Source organism: Cryptosporidium ryanae (genome assembly GCF_009792415.1).
Source record: "Cryptosporidium ryanae isolate 45019 chromosome Unknown contig_19, whole genome shotgun sequence".
Lineage (NCBI taxonomy): Eukaryota > Apicomplexa > Conoidasida > Eucoccidiorida > Cryptosporidiidae > Cryptosporidium > Cryptosporidium ryanae.
In genome coordinates this window covers 317,055-332,592 of record NW_027125564.1, presented here as the reverse complement: position 1 = coordinate 332,592, position 15,538 = coordinate 317,055, and the positions used below count along the sequence as shown (strand labels likewise).

The 15,538-nt window shown below is 31.9% G+C and overlaps 5 protein-coding genes across 5 annotated transcripts; 3 read left to right on the top strand and 2 right to left on the bottom strand.

Annotated features, from left to right (window-relative positions):
• Positions 1–616: 616 nt before the first annotated feature.
• Positions 617–6,154, top strand: FG386_000945 (uncharacterized protein; the record flags this gene model as incomplete). The annotated part of the gene is made up of 1 exon (XM_067340338.1): positions 617–6,154. One exon carries the CDS (start codon positions 617–619, stop codon positions 6,152–6,154), a length of 5,538 nt encoding a protein of 1,845 aa, XP_067196096.1.
• A 64-nt stretch (positions 6,155–6,218) lies between these two features.
• On the bottom strand, positions 6,219–6,881 carry FG386_000944 (ARF GTPase activating protein; the record flags this gene model as incomplete). Its single annotated transcript, XM_067340337.1, has 3 exons — positions 6,219–6,491; positions 6,545–6,632; positions 6,718–6,881. The coding sequence occupies 3 exons, from the start codon at positions 6,879–6,881 to the stop codon at positions 6,219–6,221; spliced, it is 525 nt and encodes a 174-aa protein (XP_067196095.1).
• A 667-nt stretch (positions 6,882–7,548) lies between these two features.
• Positions 7,549–10,269, top strand: FG386_000943 (HARP like SWI/SNF ATpase; the record flags this gene model as incomplete). Its single annotated transcript, XM_067340336.1, has 1 exon — positions 7,549–10,269. One exon carries the CDS (start codon positions 7,549–7,551, stop codon positions 10,267–10,269), a length of 2,721 nt encoding a protein of 906 aa, XP_067196094.1.
• Positions 10,270–10,447: 178 nt separating this feature from the next.
• FG386_000941 (uncharacterized protein) lies at positions 10,448–10,930 on the bottom strand (the record flags this gene model as incomplete). Its single annotated transcript, XM_067340334.1, has 1 exon — positions 10,448–10,930. One exon carries the CDS (start codon positions 10,928–10,930, stop codon positions 10,448–10,450), a length of 483 nt encoding a protein of 160 aa, XP_067196092.1.
• A 656-nt stretch (positions 10,931–11,586) lies between these two features.
• FG386_000940 (uncharacterized protein) lies at positions 11,587–15,528 on the top strand (the record flags this gene model as incomplete). Its single annotated transcript, XM_067340333.1, has 1 exon — positions 11,587–15,528. The coding sequence occupies one exon, from the start codon at positions 11,587–11,589 to the stop codon at positions 15,526–15,528; it is 3,942 nt and encodes a 1,313-aa protein (XP_067196091.1).
• Between the last annotated feature and the right edge of the window lie 10 nt (positions 15,529–15,538).

The following is a 15,538-nucleotide window of genomic DNA, read 5'->3' as shown; positions in this document are numbered from 1 at the left end:
TTACTGGTATTACATGCAATTACTATCCACATGCAATGATAATAAGTGTTGATTGACAAAAAAAAAATTTAAGTTAGGTTTTAACTGTTATAGAGAAATGATTAGTTTTTGTATATCTAATTTTTATATTATAATTATTGATTAATTTTTTCTATTTGGTTTTGTTTGGCCTGTTATTATAAAAACAATTGTTCAGGTAAATGCAGTTTAATCAAATTAGACAGGCGGGCCGTACACATTTAAAAAGGATCTTTAAGTAATATTATGACTTTGGGAAAAGAAGGTAAGAAAGAAGAGATAATATAAAAATAAAATTGCTGCATAAATAAAAATTATAAACAAATAAATTCGATGGAAGTTTATTTTAGCCTGCAATTTTGATAGTATAGGAGTTTTCAATCTAGTTTTGAATTAAAGCATCGGCTTTAAAGAGGGGGGAAAATAATTTATAATTTTTTGATTGTGGAACGAAAAATAACATAAATAATAATTTTTTTAAAAGGAAATAAAGTGTATTTGTACAAAAAGTATTTGTTTTTTTTACAAAACCAGGGTTTCACAATAAGCTTTCATTTCGAATAAAAAATTGACGGTAGTTTAATAACAAATTGCAATAATGCTATGGGGTCACCCGCAAGCTTACAATGTAATAGTTGAAATAATTGAAGTTCAGAATTTGGTATGGCCTATAGGAATAGCTCTCACTGATAAAAAGTCCAAAATAGATGCAAAGTTACCAAATCCACTGGTTGAGGTTACAATAAGAGGTCAAAGTTACTATACAGATTCTAAAGAAGCAACTTCATCATGTGCGTTCAATAAAACATTTTATTTTCAACACTTAATGCTAGATTATTCCGAATTTCAGCGATCAACTGTTGAGATTAGGGTTTTAAATCATGGATTTTTTAAACAGGAATTAATAGGAATGTATACTGGTTCATTTGAAAAGATATACAGTTTACCAAACCATAGACTATTAAAGACGTTAGTTCCAATAACGATTCCAGAAAGGCCATCAATACCTCTAGGATATATAAGACTTTCAATATATATACTTGGTGAGAACGATTTAGTTGCACCTGAGGATTCATTTGGTTATAATGATGATTCATTTGGTAATATTGTTTCAATTTCTAACAAATATCTTCAAAGTCCAGAGCTTGCAATAACATACTATCATCTTAACTTCAACATACACTTGGCGAGAGATGTCTTGTTGCCTGATTATGCTGACTTATCACATCAAGAGGCAGACGGCTATTTGCCAAGTCCGTTTGTAAGAATAGTAGTTTTGGATAATGCATTGGAAACGGCAATAGTTAGGTCTTCACCTTCTCCAGTTTGGAATGAAACTTTAAAATTCCCGGTGGGTATACCTTGTTTGGACGACAGAATAGTTTTGGAATTATGGGATGCACAAGGAGGTGGTGACGGCCCAAGACTTGTTGCTCAGACAAAATTAAGTTTACAAGATATTCTTCAATCAGAACTAGGACCAACATGGCTACACTTTTATGGTCAAACTACTGGATTAAGAGGAAGTGCGATTGACATTAAGAGTGTTGCAATTAGTTCAATGAGTTCTCAATCAAATGTACAAGCAAATAAGACACAAATAATACCAGTTACAGTAAAGTCTTCAACATTCGGAGTACTTGGAATGTTCGATACTAAACATATTGCGTCATATCCGTGTGTTGCTTATCTTGGGAGGTTGCTAGTTTCTGCGAGTTTATCAAGAATTCCAAATCCAACTCCAATTAAAAATTTTTGTCAACCTTGTGAGTTACCCAAAATGGATCCTTATTTATTTTGGGGTGACATTTATGAAATAAGTGGATTAGGGATGCCTTCAGAAGTTTATATTGAACTAAGCATTGGATCATGGACTTATTGGGTTGTTCCAGATCCAAATAATAAGATTTCTGATTCATTTCCATTAGCTCCAAATTTGGGTAGAATACCTGATCAAGTTTTTGCTATGCCAGATATAGATATGAGCGCAGATTTATTAATAAGAGTATTTACAAAAGACGAATCACAAGATAGGCCTCTGTTTCATTCATATATAAGAATTTCAACAAATGAAATGTTAAGATATTCTTCAGATAGACCAAGATGGTATCCTTTGTTGTCTGCAGCACATTATGGTATTATGGTTGGTCAAGATATACCATATGATGAAGCAGCAGCTTTGTCACATATAAAACATTATGGAATGATTTTAGGTTCATTTATTCTAAGAAAAAGTGATACAGAAAATCAATTTGAGCATTTTATACCATCATCATCAAAAATAAAAAGACCAAAAAGGATTAAATATAATTTATGTCGTTGGATTTGTAGAGCATATATATTCCAAGCAATAAGATTGCCAGTAGTTGAGTCAACACTTCCAGATTCCCTTGTTATGGTGACTTTAGGTGGGGGAACAGTTCTTACTGAAGTTATACCAAAAACGGTGAATCCAGATTGGCATGAAGCATTAATTTTTGATGCAGCTTTACCAGAGGATTTATCAATTGCACAATGGTTAAACATAGCAATTTTACATGAAGATATTGTATTGGGATCAGTAGCAATTTCACCTTTATATATTGGATTTATGAAAAAAAGTCGTCCTGAATGGTTTATATTGCAAACACCCAGAATTCCTGAATGTAAAGCTAGAATACTTTGCACATTTGAATTGGTAAAGATAGGTGATATAAACAGTAATGTTCTATATTCATCATTAAGCAATATTGATTTTAATTCTACAATTAATAGCAATGTAGAGGGAAATTCGAATGTACAACAGGCGGATCAATTAAATAGTTGGTTTGTTCCAGATGTAACACCAACATATGTTCCATGTGATATACATTTATTTTTAATAGGAATTAGATTAAGAAATCAAAATGATTCAGGTAATTCAATATTTTCACTCCCCTCATCAACAAAACCAATAGTACAATTTGAATTTGGTAGAGATCCAGAAAAACCTGAGAATAGATTGTGGATACAACAAGCTATAGAACCGGTTCAAGGTGACTCAGGTAAATATAATTACCTCAAAAACTTTTGTTTAAAGTGCCATATTCCCGCATCACCAATATTCCAGACATATTTGGAGATAAGAGTATTGGAGCCTATAAATGTTTTTGGAACAAAATGTCGTGAGTTTGGAACGGCATATTTGCATTTAAATCAACATTTACCTTGGATAGAAGAGTATCACCAAAGATCATTAAAGACAGAATTTCAGTATTTACCACCAGTGATGTCAACTAAGAAATGGTTAAACAGTGGTAAAAAATTTTTAAGTAAATATTACAAGGGACCATGGAAATTTTGGAAGAATAAAGTAATTGAATCACCGTCATTATCACCAAAAATAAATTTAAGAGGGAGTTCAGGTTCAAAGTTGTCATCCAGATCATCCTTGATATCATTACCTAGTGGAGAGATAATAAATAATGTTGGTTTGTGTGATGATTTTAACGATATTTCATTTGGAAATGTAGAATATGGAGAATTACACAATAATTTTTATAATATACAAGGAGATAATGAACTATTGACATTAAAAAATGAAGAAAAAAATGATTTTGATGACTTTTTTGATATATTTTATGAACAATCTTCAACAATACCAGCAGATAATAGTCAACTTAGAAAAGATAGGACATTATTGTTGTCAAAAGATAGTAAATTTGAGATAGGTTTACCAAATTTAATACAGGATCTATTCTTTGGTAATGATAACAGTGACATGAGATATTGTGAAGATAGTATTCAAGAGTGTAATGTTAATATAAATGAATTAAATAAGGAATTATCACCGATAAATTTTTTAAAATCAAATGAACTTTATAATAACTATTATAATTTAACAGAGGAAGAATCATTTGCAAATAATCCAGCGTTAAATATACCAATACATGATTTGGAGGCGTTAAATTCATGTATATCTTCAATGGAGTCTTATATAAAACCAATAACAGATGATAAATTAGGTGATAATCATTATTTATCATCTGAAAATATGAGAGATAAAACAAATAAATATTATAGTATATCAAAAAAGATTAATTGGGGAATAAGATCACAAATTTACGATTCAAATGTTAAAAAAATGAAATTAGATTGGTTTTTAAAATATGAATTAAATGAGGATTTAGATGATATTGATAATAATGATTTATTATATGAAATGGAAGATGATGAAGATAATAATGATTGTCAGGACGAATTAAATCATGATTATGAAACGGAATTGGATATGGATGAATTACCATATGATTCAATTCCAATTATTTCAGCAAGTAAATCAGGAGAAGCAGAGGTTGTTGGTTTTTTGAAAGTATATTGTAAAATATTGTCAAAATATTCAATAAATAGAAATATGAATTATAAAGTTAAAAGTGAAAATATGAATATTCAAAATGCAAGTGGGGATGAGTTGTTTACAAAAACCCCAGTTCCAAAACCTTTAAATTTATCTTCAAGGGAAATGAGGGAAAATGAAATAAGAGAATTAAGAAAAGCCAGTATTGATATGAATATGATAGATAATAATAATAGCTACAAGAAAGTAGGTCAATTAAACAATAGAACATCCGTATCATCAAATTATTCACTAACATCATCATCATCTTCATCATCATTTATGACTAAATTGCATAATAGACGTTTTTCATTATCATCGTTTGAGGGTGATACATTAAGTAATGCAAGTAATAACAATTACGTAAAAGATGGGTATTATTATGATCCATTATTGGAGAAATTAAAGAGACAAATAGCAGATATGAGTCGTTTAAAAGTAAGAATATATATATTAACGGGGCATGGGTTTGTTCCACCAAAGATAAATACAAGAAATGCATTATTATCTCTAAGTGGAAGTGGTGGTTGTTCAAGTGATAATGAAGCGAATTGGTACATAAATGTAAAAACAGGTTCAAATTCAACAAGTTCATTAGATATAAATAGCACAGGTAATAATAGCTATAATATTAGAAATAATAATAAATTTAATGATGACAATAATAATTTAAATAACATATCTAATGTAATTACGTGTTTTAAAGGGGGAATATTTGAGATAAATGATTTAGAAAGTATATCAAAAGGTTTTTCACCAGATTTTTATAAGACATATGAATTAGATGCGATATTACCGGTAAATGCATTATTAACAATATCAATAATGAATAAGAGTAATAATATATCAACATTTTATGGAAGAACATATATAGATATAGAAGATCGTTTCTTTCACCCATTATATCAAAAAACACTTAATTCTGATACATTATTGCCTATTGAAATAAGACAGTTATATTCGCATAATGAAGATTTAGTAAGCAATATAACACAAAGCCCAGTAGGTAGTTTAAGATGTTGGATACATGTATTACCACCAGAACTAGCAATTTTAAGACCGATATATCCGCTAAATCCACCAACAGCTGAGATATGTCAGGTTAGAGTAGTAATATATAAATTAAAGAATATACCGATATCGAAATTAGTAAATAATTCAGGTATGACTGGTTTAATAAAATTTGGTGAACCATCAATATCATTAATGGTTAAAGGTTTAATGTCTCCTAATAATAACACAGTTATTGAACAGGATACAGATACACATTGGAATAGTAGTGACGGTACGGCGATATTTAATTGGAGATTTGTATTTAATATACCAGTCCCATGTCATTTTCCAATATTGCGTTTGCAAGTATGGAATAGAGGTTTATTGGTATTCGGAGATGCATTGTCTGAGTGTTCATTTGATTTGTCAAGTTACTTAATGAAATCTAGGAAATTAAATAGTAAAATAAATATAAATCGTACGTTAATAAATATGTGTCATCCGGCAAGACCAAATGAAAAAAGAGGTGAAATGGAAATAGAGATATCAATATTGCCGTTATCATTAGCAGAATCAATGCCTGTAGGCATAGGACGTGATGAACCAAACAGGGATCCATATTTACCAGATGTAACTGACCATAGAAACTATATAACTACAAGTGCATTTGGTAAAGGATTTTTTACAGCAACTTCAAATGTAAAATGGGGTGCAAAATTATTGACATGGTTAATTACAGCAGTAGTTATAATAACAATATTATCACTATTAATTAAATTATTCAAGTAACAACATTAAATAAGTGAATTATATAAATATATAAAATTTAAATAATAAATAAACAAATTATTGATTATAATAATATTGAAAATGGATTTCTATCCACATTTTTTTTTCTATTATAATTATGGTTATCATTATTAGATTTATCATAACTTTGAAATTTATTTATATAGCTTTCTTCATTGTCATGTATATTATTAATCTCATATTTACTCTTATTTATCCAAAGACAGTCAATATATTTGTTTTTAATAAAAGTTTTAAGTTTGTTGTAGTCTTTAGAATATACTTGTGAAGAAAAAGGGAATGATTCTATATTGCAAAGATATTTTTCGGCATCTTTCTACAGAAATAATTGATTTAATATAATAAAACAAAAATTCCTCTGGAACATACCTTGTTTCCATTTTTGCATATATTTTTGACTTCATTTAAAGTCCAATTAGACAGTGATATGCTTTTTATTTTATGATTAAACTCTCGACTTTAAATGTATGTGTACATGAGTATTTGTACAAAGTAATATAAAAATTAAATACGGGTTGTTATTTATGGTTGATATAACTTACTGTATTCCAGAACAAGTGGAGCATATAAATGTTCCAAAGTCTAAACAAATGTAGTTTGGACCTATATCATTGCAATTTGCACATTTTCTGTTAAAGTTGCAACTTTTTTGAAATGATAAAATAATTTCAGTGAGTGAATTGCCAATTTCTGTGTAATTTCTCATTTTTAATGAGCTAAGTTAATATTTTTTATATTTGATTAAGTATCATACCATATGTAAGGATTAAATGTACTCCTTTTTTGACGTGTTTCGGTCTTTCAGACTTTTCAAGCCTTATTTATTTGTTGAAATCCCTCTCCCATTAGTGATAGAGGTGCGTTGTAAGCAGTAAAGAGTGACAGTGTGTATTAATTAGCTTTTTTTTTCGCGAATATTAGTCAGATTTAGTGATGTGGGGTTTGATAAATTATGAATAGGAGTTGGAATTGATTAGTGTGTTGGTATTATATAAAGACAAAACAGAGTTCAGCAAATTAGCTCGCTTTATATTTTTGTTCCGTAGTAATTATGATTACTAAGGTCAATACTTTTTGTTTAATTTATTTTTCTTTGTTTAGAGTTATGCAATCAAAAAATAATTACATGCTTAAAAAAATGAGCAGTTTTCCCGCGTGATTGCTCATATATAAAAATAAAAGTAATAGTTAAAGATTAGTACATGGAGGGGAGGAAAGTGAAGTGCAAGGATTAAGCTATAGAGTAAGGATCAGTGTGAATAAAGTGGTTTTATCTCGACCTATATAGAAGGATAGGAGGGTGTGTTTTTTTTTGTATTTTGCGGATATATATTGTCACATAGGGTGCAATATATGAAGTAGAATATAGTATTATGGACATACTTGATGTAGGTAAATACAAGGGAAAGAGCTTTGAGTATGTAGAGAGGAATGATCCGGGGTACGCAAGATGGGTTCTCGGTTTGGAATCCCCCACAAACAGATCGTTGGTGGAGTTTTCAAATTATTTAAAAAACAGGGGTTATGGCAGGATTGGTACAAACGCAACTAAAGAACACAGGAGCAACAGTGAGTTGAATTTGGGTGGTTTTGTAGTGATTAATGGGTTGAGGCCAGTAAATGGCGGTAGCAATGGTAATATTAATAATAGTTCATGTGTAGAATTAGACAAAGATAAAACACTGAGTCGTGTTTCGGAGGGCACAAGTTTGGGAGAACACGCAAAAGGTGTTGATGTAGTTTCAGTTTTTAGTTCAAATAACGGCGATAAGACTGAATACGTTTGGGAAAACGAGCATAAAGGAAGCGATCTTATAGAAAATAGCAATAATGCGAACATGAAAGACGGAAATTGTCAGGTAAATTTGAACATAAGCAGGAAAAACGAGGATACAATTACTGAGTGCGAGAAGGAACTAAGTGAGATCATATCAAAAGCAACAATAATGGGAAACGACTTAAATTCAATATTTACAGGCAAAAAGATAAAATTAGATTGTGGTGTAATATTTTCACTTGTTAGTCCTACAATGTTTAGGGTATCTTCTGAAAAGGGAAACAAATCATCTATGTCACTCCCAAAGGTATTGGGAGATTACTTGAGGGAATACAAAACAAATGAAAATATAATGTCTAAGAAAATAAGATTATTTCACACGGGAATGCATGGAATAGACTCGAAACCGTATGGTAGTTTGTTTATTTTTCCCGGGATTTACTACGATAAGTTGTTTACTAGCATAAAAGAGAGATTTGAATGTAGTTTAAGTCCTATACCGGAATTCATATTGGACAAATTTCCAGAATTTAAGAAATACGAGATTGAGGACATAGATGGTGATTACGAGAAGATATCTAGTTTAACCCCAAAGTACGATCCAAGTACAATAGACTTTCCAGATTGCAGTATTTGCAACGGCTGTATATATGAAAACGTATGTTATGAGTCACTGAACTACTTGAAAGTGAATTATCATAATTTGTATAATTCACTTAGGCCGTTTCAAAGAGTTGGGGTTTTAACTGGTTTAAAAAAGGAAGGAAGGATATTAATAGGTGACGAGATGGGACTGGGAAAAACCCTTCAGGCTTTGTCGATAGTAACTTACTTTAAGAATGAATGGCCAGTTTTGATAATATGTCCCTCTTCAATTAGGTTTCAGTGGTACCAACAGGCATTGGATTGGTTGTCTCCGACGATAAGTAAGTCGAATATAAGTTTAATTAGAACAAGCAATGACGAGTATTACAGAAAAAGCAGTATAATAATAATATCTTATGATCTCATAACAAGGAATGAACACTTTAGATCTTACTTTGGAAGTAGTTTCAAGGTTGTGATTGCAGACGAGTCACATTTTTTGAAAAACTCAACAGCAAAAAGAACCCAAACAATAGTTCCAATTCTGCATAGTGCAAGGAGAGTTGTGTTATTGAGTGGAACTCCTGCGTTAAATAACCCAACAGAACTTTATGAACAAATAAATGCGATAGTTAGACCAAATCCTGAACTATACATGAATTTAAAGAAGAGAAACGATAGTGCGAGCAAGACAAAAAAACAGAATAAAGTTAGGAATAAATGTGAAGAATTCAGCGAAGATAGCACAGGAAGTGACTGTTTATTGCTAAATAAAAAAAGAAAAAGACTTATAAAGCAAATTTTTATCAAAGAAGACAATTTAGACAATATCTTAATTATCTCACCCAAGTTTCCAAACTACATGGATTTTGCTCACAGATATAGCGATATAAGGATGAACAAATTTAGTCACAAGAAAGAGTTTTATGGAAGCAGAAACACTGAGGAACTTCATTTATTCATTAGAAAATCAGCAATGATAAGGAGACTCAAAAAGCAAGTTCTTAGTGAATTACCTCCTAAACAAAGAAGCAGAATACCTCTCGAGATTAGAGACAAATCGGGACTTAAGAAAATAAAGGAATTATTGTCAGATTCAAGTTTGCAGCTGGACAGCAATGAATTAGAGGACGGTGATTTAAAGATGTCTAGTCTGCACAAGCTAACTTGTGAAATTAAGATTCAGCCTGTACAGGAGTACATTGAGTATTTGTTAGATTCGAGCGATGACAAGTATGTTATATTTGCTCATCACCATATTATGCTTGATGCAATTGAATCTGTTCTTCTTAAACGTCGCAAAAATAATTACTTGAGTAACCAGGGCGGATGTTCTTCGGGACCTTTTCTTTTCATTAGAATAGATGGAAAAACTTCTGGGAGCAAAAGAGAGGAATATGTCAAGGAGTTTCAAAGCAACTGCAACTGCAAGATTGCACTTTTATCCATAACTGCGTGCGGACAGGGATTAAATCTAACTAGTGCAGGAACAGTTATATTTGCAGAGTTGTATTGGGTTCCCGGAACAATGTTGCAGGCGGAGGATCGATGTCACAGAATGGGAACAAGTTATTCATCCATAAACATTCACTATCTGATTGCGGAAGACACTTTGGATGATAAAATGTGGGGAACTTTGTGTAGAAAACAGAAAATAATGGCATCTACACTGGACGGAATAGACAAGAGGAAAAACGACGTTCAACACTTCATTGTGCATGAAAAGCAGTAAATTAATTAGTATTAATTGAATAACCAGTGTATCATAGACATTTGTATATATAATTTACAACGCTGCAGTTGGTATAAAATAACAAAGTAAATGGGAGTAAAACAAACCCTATTAATTAGTGTATAAGACAATTCTAGTTTCTAAGTGGATATAGCGGAACTACGTAATTTTAATAAGGCTAGTCAACCCTGTTTTTCCTTCTTCTCATATTATTCCCAGGCTTATTTGCGTTGTGCTCTGTGTTATTCGAACTATACTCTGAACTCGTATCATTTTCTTTCTTAGGTGAGTCGTTTTTGCCGCAAACTACGTCTTTGGAGTCGCATCTTTCATCTCTATTCTCATTTTTGATGGCATTTTGAGCTTGTTTCTCACGTTTTCTGATTGAATATATTACGTACACTCCACCAACTACGGTCAAAAATGTGATTATATACATTGAATAAGTTGTAAAGTCGTCCATTTCCTCTGGTCTGTAAAAATGTGCTTTCCAAAGAGCAGCAGAGGTGGCTGCTCCAATCGCAACCATACTGACGTAGTTAATGTCATCATTCTCGGTAGAAGAAAGGGGATCAGGGTCTATAAGGCCGTACAAGTTCCAAATGTCATTGTTCCTTGCCGTTACTTGCTCGCTGTTATTGTCATCCGAAGCAGCAGTCATTTCTTTTCTGCCGTATTCTCGCTTCCCTATTCTAATTCTCAGACAAGGGTTGACAATGGCTCAAGGCAAACAAGGCTCACTTGCATATATTTGCTATTCCAAGGGGCAAACAAAGGTCGGTCGAGCTTCACAAACCTAACTTAGCCTTATGTAAATGCCAGCTGTTCCAATTTCACTTTCAAAGCAAAACGTCCCTAGACAGCTTTTGTATTGCTATTTATTAAGGTTGACGTACCGCAACTGCTTTTGGAAACCAAACAATGGGGAAAAACCTTTACATGAAAACTAAGTTAGAAGCGGGAAATGCAAGTTGTCAATCAGTACAAGGCAGAATTAAACGTAACTGATTGGCGCCTTTTGAAAAAGATTGAGGCAAAAAAACAAGGGCGGTAAAGTAACAGAGAAAAAATATAATAGCTCAAGGGTGTGGAAAACGAACCGGACAGACGCATGTTAAATTGATGAGTTGTATTTGAGTGGAAAAGGAGATTGTAACTTGTACTTAGACTTGAGGATGATGTAGAGGGTGTGATTGATTTGTCCTTGACATTGTTTCCTTGAATTTGCCACAAGTTAATGCGTATATTTATATTCGGATTATTGTAAGTTCAAGTACTGCTGGACACGGTGATGAGCCTGTAGGTTATCAGAATAAAATGTTAAGGTTGTTGATATTATTTTCTTTTGTGTTGACGTTTTTGGATTCGAGTGAGGTGAACAAAGATGGGATTCGCGTCGGATATAAAGAATTATTGGGAAATTTTGAATCTCATATTTCCTCTTCAGATAGCAAGTCTTTGAAAGATGAGATAGTTGAGGACAAGATATGTGTAAGGCCTTCTGGAGGCGGTCACGACTTGAAATTCAAGATATCAGATGTCCCATTGGTTCATACTGGCGAGATAAATTTCATTTGTAATTGCATAGAAATAAATAATGAAGGCGTTAAAGATATATCAGAGGAAAAAGTGAGTGGTTTAAACTGCACTTCTGAAAACAATTTGGTGGACCCATCACTTGATTTGGTCAGTTATGAGAGCTCTGATTTGGATGAATATAGTAATGATTTTGATTTAATTGAGTCTTTTAAAAGTGAGATTAGAAACAGCAAATTGGCATTAGAAATTTTAATGCCACTGGATACTAGAATAGAGGAGTTTTGCAGAGTGTCTTTGTTGGGATTTAGGAACAAGCTAGTTGCATTTCCGAAACTTGAGCTCGAACACTATTCCCTTGTGAAAGTAGGAATGTCTATTTGTGTTTATTTTGGGAAGAAGAGTAACTACTATTTCGATCATCCTTCTCCGGTAACTGAGATATTGGAAGGAAACTTATTCGAAACTGATTTGGGTCATGATTTTAGTTTTGCAGAAAGTGAATTTAGTGAGAAAAAGCTTTTTAAATGGAAGCATTCTGATGGTCGTGAAAAGGTTTTGGGCATTTACAGACAAGATGGTAAGTTTTACGAAGAATACAGTGACGATGATGATGGTGGTGATGATGACGATAACAATCAATATGGTAAAAAGAATAGTGAAAGGGAGGTGTCTGTGAATTTTAGTCCCTTTCTTAGACTTACGTATGTCTTTGATAAACCATATCCAAGAGTATTTGTGCGTTCAAATGTTCCGTATACAAAGGCAATTAACGGAATCGATAGGTCAGTAAGGAGAAATTTTTATAGTGTTGCAGGAAAATGGCAAATTGCAAACACTCCGGGTTACACAAGAGTGAAGAGTGAAAATAGCATATTAACTTTATTGGGTTCTAAATATAATTCTGTACAAAAAGAAGCATACGTGATTCGAAAGTTAAAACAAATTCACAATAAATGGAAGAACTTAACATTTAATTCAAGAGAAAGGGAGTTTTTAGGGTGTTCTGTTGGGAATATACAAAACATGTTGGCTTATAGTGGAATTGAGATAGTAGATTCTACATATAATTCATTTAGAAGTTTTCCTTCAAAAATGAACTTCAGGTCGGTTATTGACTTTATGTTGTCCAAGTACCCAGAAACATACGAACACAATTTTAAAAATCCGTGCAATTATGACGGAAACATTAGAGATTGTTTGAAATTAATAAGAGAGAAAATAAGACTTAAGTCGTTAAATTATATTGTTGGAAATTTGTTTGTGAATATAATATACGAATTATGGATTACATGGGGAAGCGATATTTGGTATTTTATATCATTGTTCGATGTAGAAAAAATATTCCTCAATTATGGCTTCTCTTCAAATGTAGATTTGAATGTTTACAGTGACATAGATCCAATAAATACTGTATTTACAAGACTTTTTAATATTGAACCTTTAAAAAGCGACGATTCCCAGGATATAATTTCTGTATTAATGCAGAATTTACGCAACAATGATATTGAAACGAGTTCTATAGAAAAAGATTTGTTTCAGTTTGGAGTTTTCTCTGTAAATCCACTGTTGATCAGTAGTTTTTGGAAAAATTTTTCCAGAACTTACTGCAAAGTTATTTCGGACTCTGCTTTCATAACGTGGGTTGGAAATAAGTTTACATTAAATACACAACAAATTGATGATAATAATGACGAAGATTATGATGATGATTATAGTTTTGAGGATTACGATGTTTCTGCCTTTGAAGATGAGAGCTATAATTTAAAGAATTCTAAATCCGTTAGCAAATATAATCAGAAAAATTGGTCTTGGTTGTTGGAACCGCTTCCAAACTATTTCGATACGGTTAATCCTAAAGTAGAAATAGAACATGGATACAAACACGAGGTTACTGAATTCAATTTGCCAGAATTTTATGAGTACGAAGAATTGAATCAAATGTACTCAAATAATAATCCTGGTAACGAGGAACAGAATTCAATTAAAAGGAAAAGTTTTTTCAGAAGTAATTATTTTAGTAATGAAAACAGGAAAAAGTGGGTGTCATTTATCGTTAAAAACGTACCATTTAGGGATTCAGTTAAAAGGCATCTTGAATTTAAATGTGGCATTGGTTCGTGGCCCTATAAAGGCGGAAACGTCTCTTGGATGGGACACTATATGTGTGAGGTAATATCTATTTCCCCTTATTCGTTAAATAAATTTGACTTTTCAACGTTTGAAGATTTCTACAAAGATGATCCAACCTTCGTAAAAACAGGTGGTAATTATTTCAAAAGATTATATAGAGCCAGGATGATTGGCATTGAATTTGAAACTTCTTATCCACACAGGTGTGGTATAGGTTATTTGGGAAACGAATCTAAGAAAACACAAACACAAGTTAATGGATCTACACTATTGAAGTTATCGCTTGGATTTTGCATTAAAAATGGTTTTACTTTACAATGGTTGAGTGATAATTCATTTAACATATATACGGGAATGTTTTACAAATATTCACAAACTCTAGAAACAGGTTTAACCTACTATGAGAGAAACGGGTTTGAGTTATCCGGTTCTGTTGAACAGAAGGTTCATTCAAATTATACATGTTCAGGTGTGTTTTTAGTTGAAAAGGAAGCTGAGGACGGTGGCGAGTCGGCGTTAAGTTCATATGAATTTAACGATCAAACTGTTGGATGTCAGATATCTATTGAACCCATTGTAGTTACACATGGAATTAAAACTGATGAATTGGAGTTTATGAGGAGAAAGAACATTGGACTTGTGTATAATTACATATTTGGTTGCGATGGTATGGAGTCGGAAAATAACAATGATGGAAAATACTTTAGTGGCATTTCAAACCATTGTGTGAATTTTTATCCCCTGTTAGAAAAAGTTAAGCTGGATGACAACAAAACTGTGTGCAAATTTGAATTAGAGGAGAAGTGGAAGGTAATTAATTCAAAATTTCCTGATGTTTGCAAAATAGGAGCTAGAATAGGTGACTGCCACAAAATCATTAGAAAAACATTCAAGTGTGGTAAGAGCGAAAAAGAGAATTGTGAACTGGACAACTTTATTGTTAATACATTTATTAAGCCTAAAAACACTGAATTAATAGCTACTCATTTTAATCAAATTTCACTGTTGCTAATGAAGGGAATAAGTAATTATTCCAAAAATTGGAACACTGCAAGTGTGGGTGCAATTAAAGGCTTGCTCTCAAAGTTGTTGTCTAAAAAAGATGCGGAAATTATATATAATAAAGGAATCAATAGTATTCTTAAGGATAGAATGTCTATTTTTATGAGCGAATACAGTAATTTGAGCGAAAATGAAATATTAAAAGAAGTTAAGGAAATTTTCTCGCATTCAGGTATACTTTTAGACGTTCATACATTACCATTGTTTTGGAAGCTTGTTTCATTTAGAATAGAAGACATACCTATGTTTATCAGTAAAAACTACCTATTTGAAGATAATGAGAAAAAGAATAAATTGCTGATAAATAGGATATTTAGATCAAAGTCAAATGATTTATTCAAAGATAGTAAAACTGAACAGGGAATATTTGGCAAGAATGACAATTTGATGAAAATATACGGGTTTTCTTCTTCTATTCCACAATATTGTCCAGTAGCAATTGCATTTTATTGGATAGATAAGTACATGTGGCAAATGTACAGATATCCAGGATCTAAATTGCAAGAAATTATGCCTATAAGTACATAATTTACGTAAT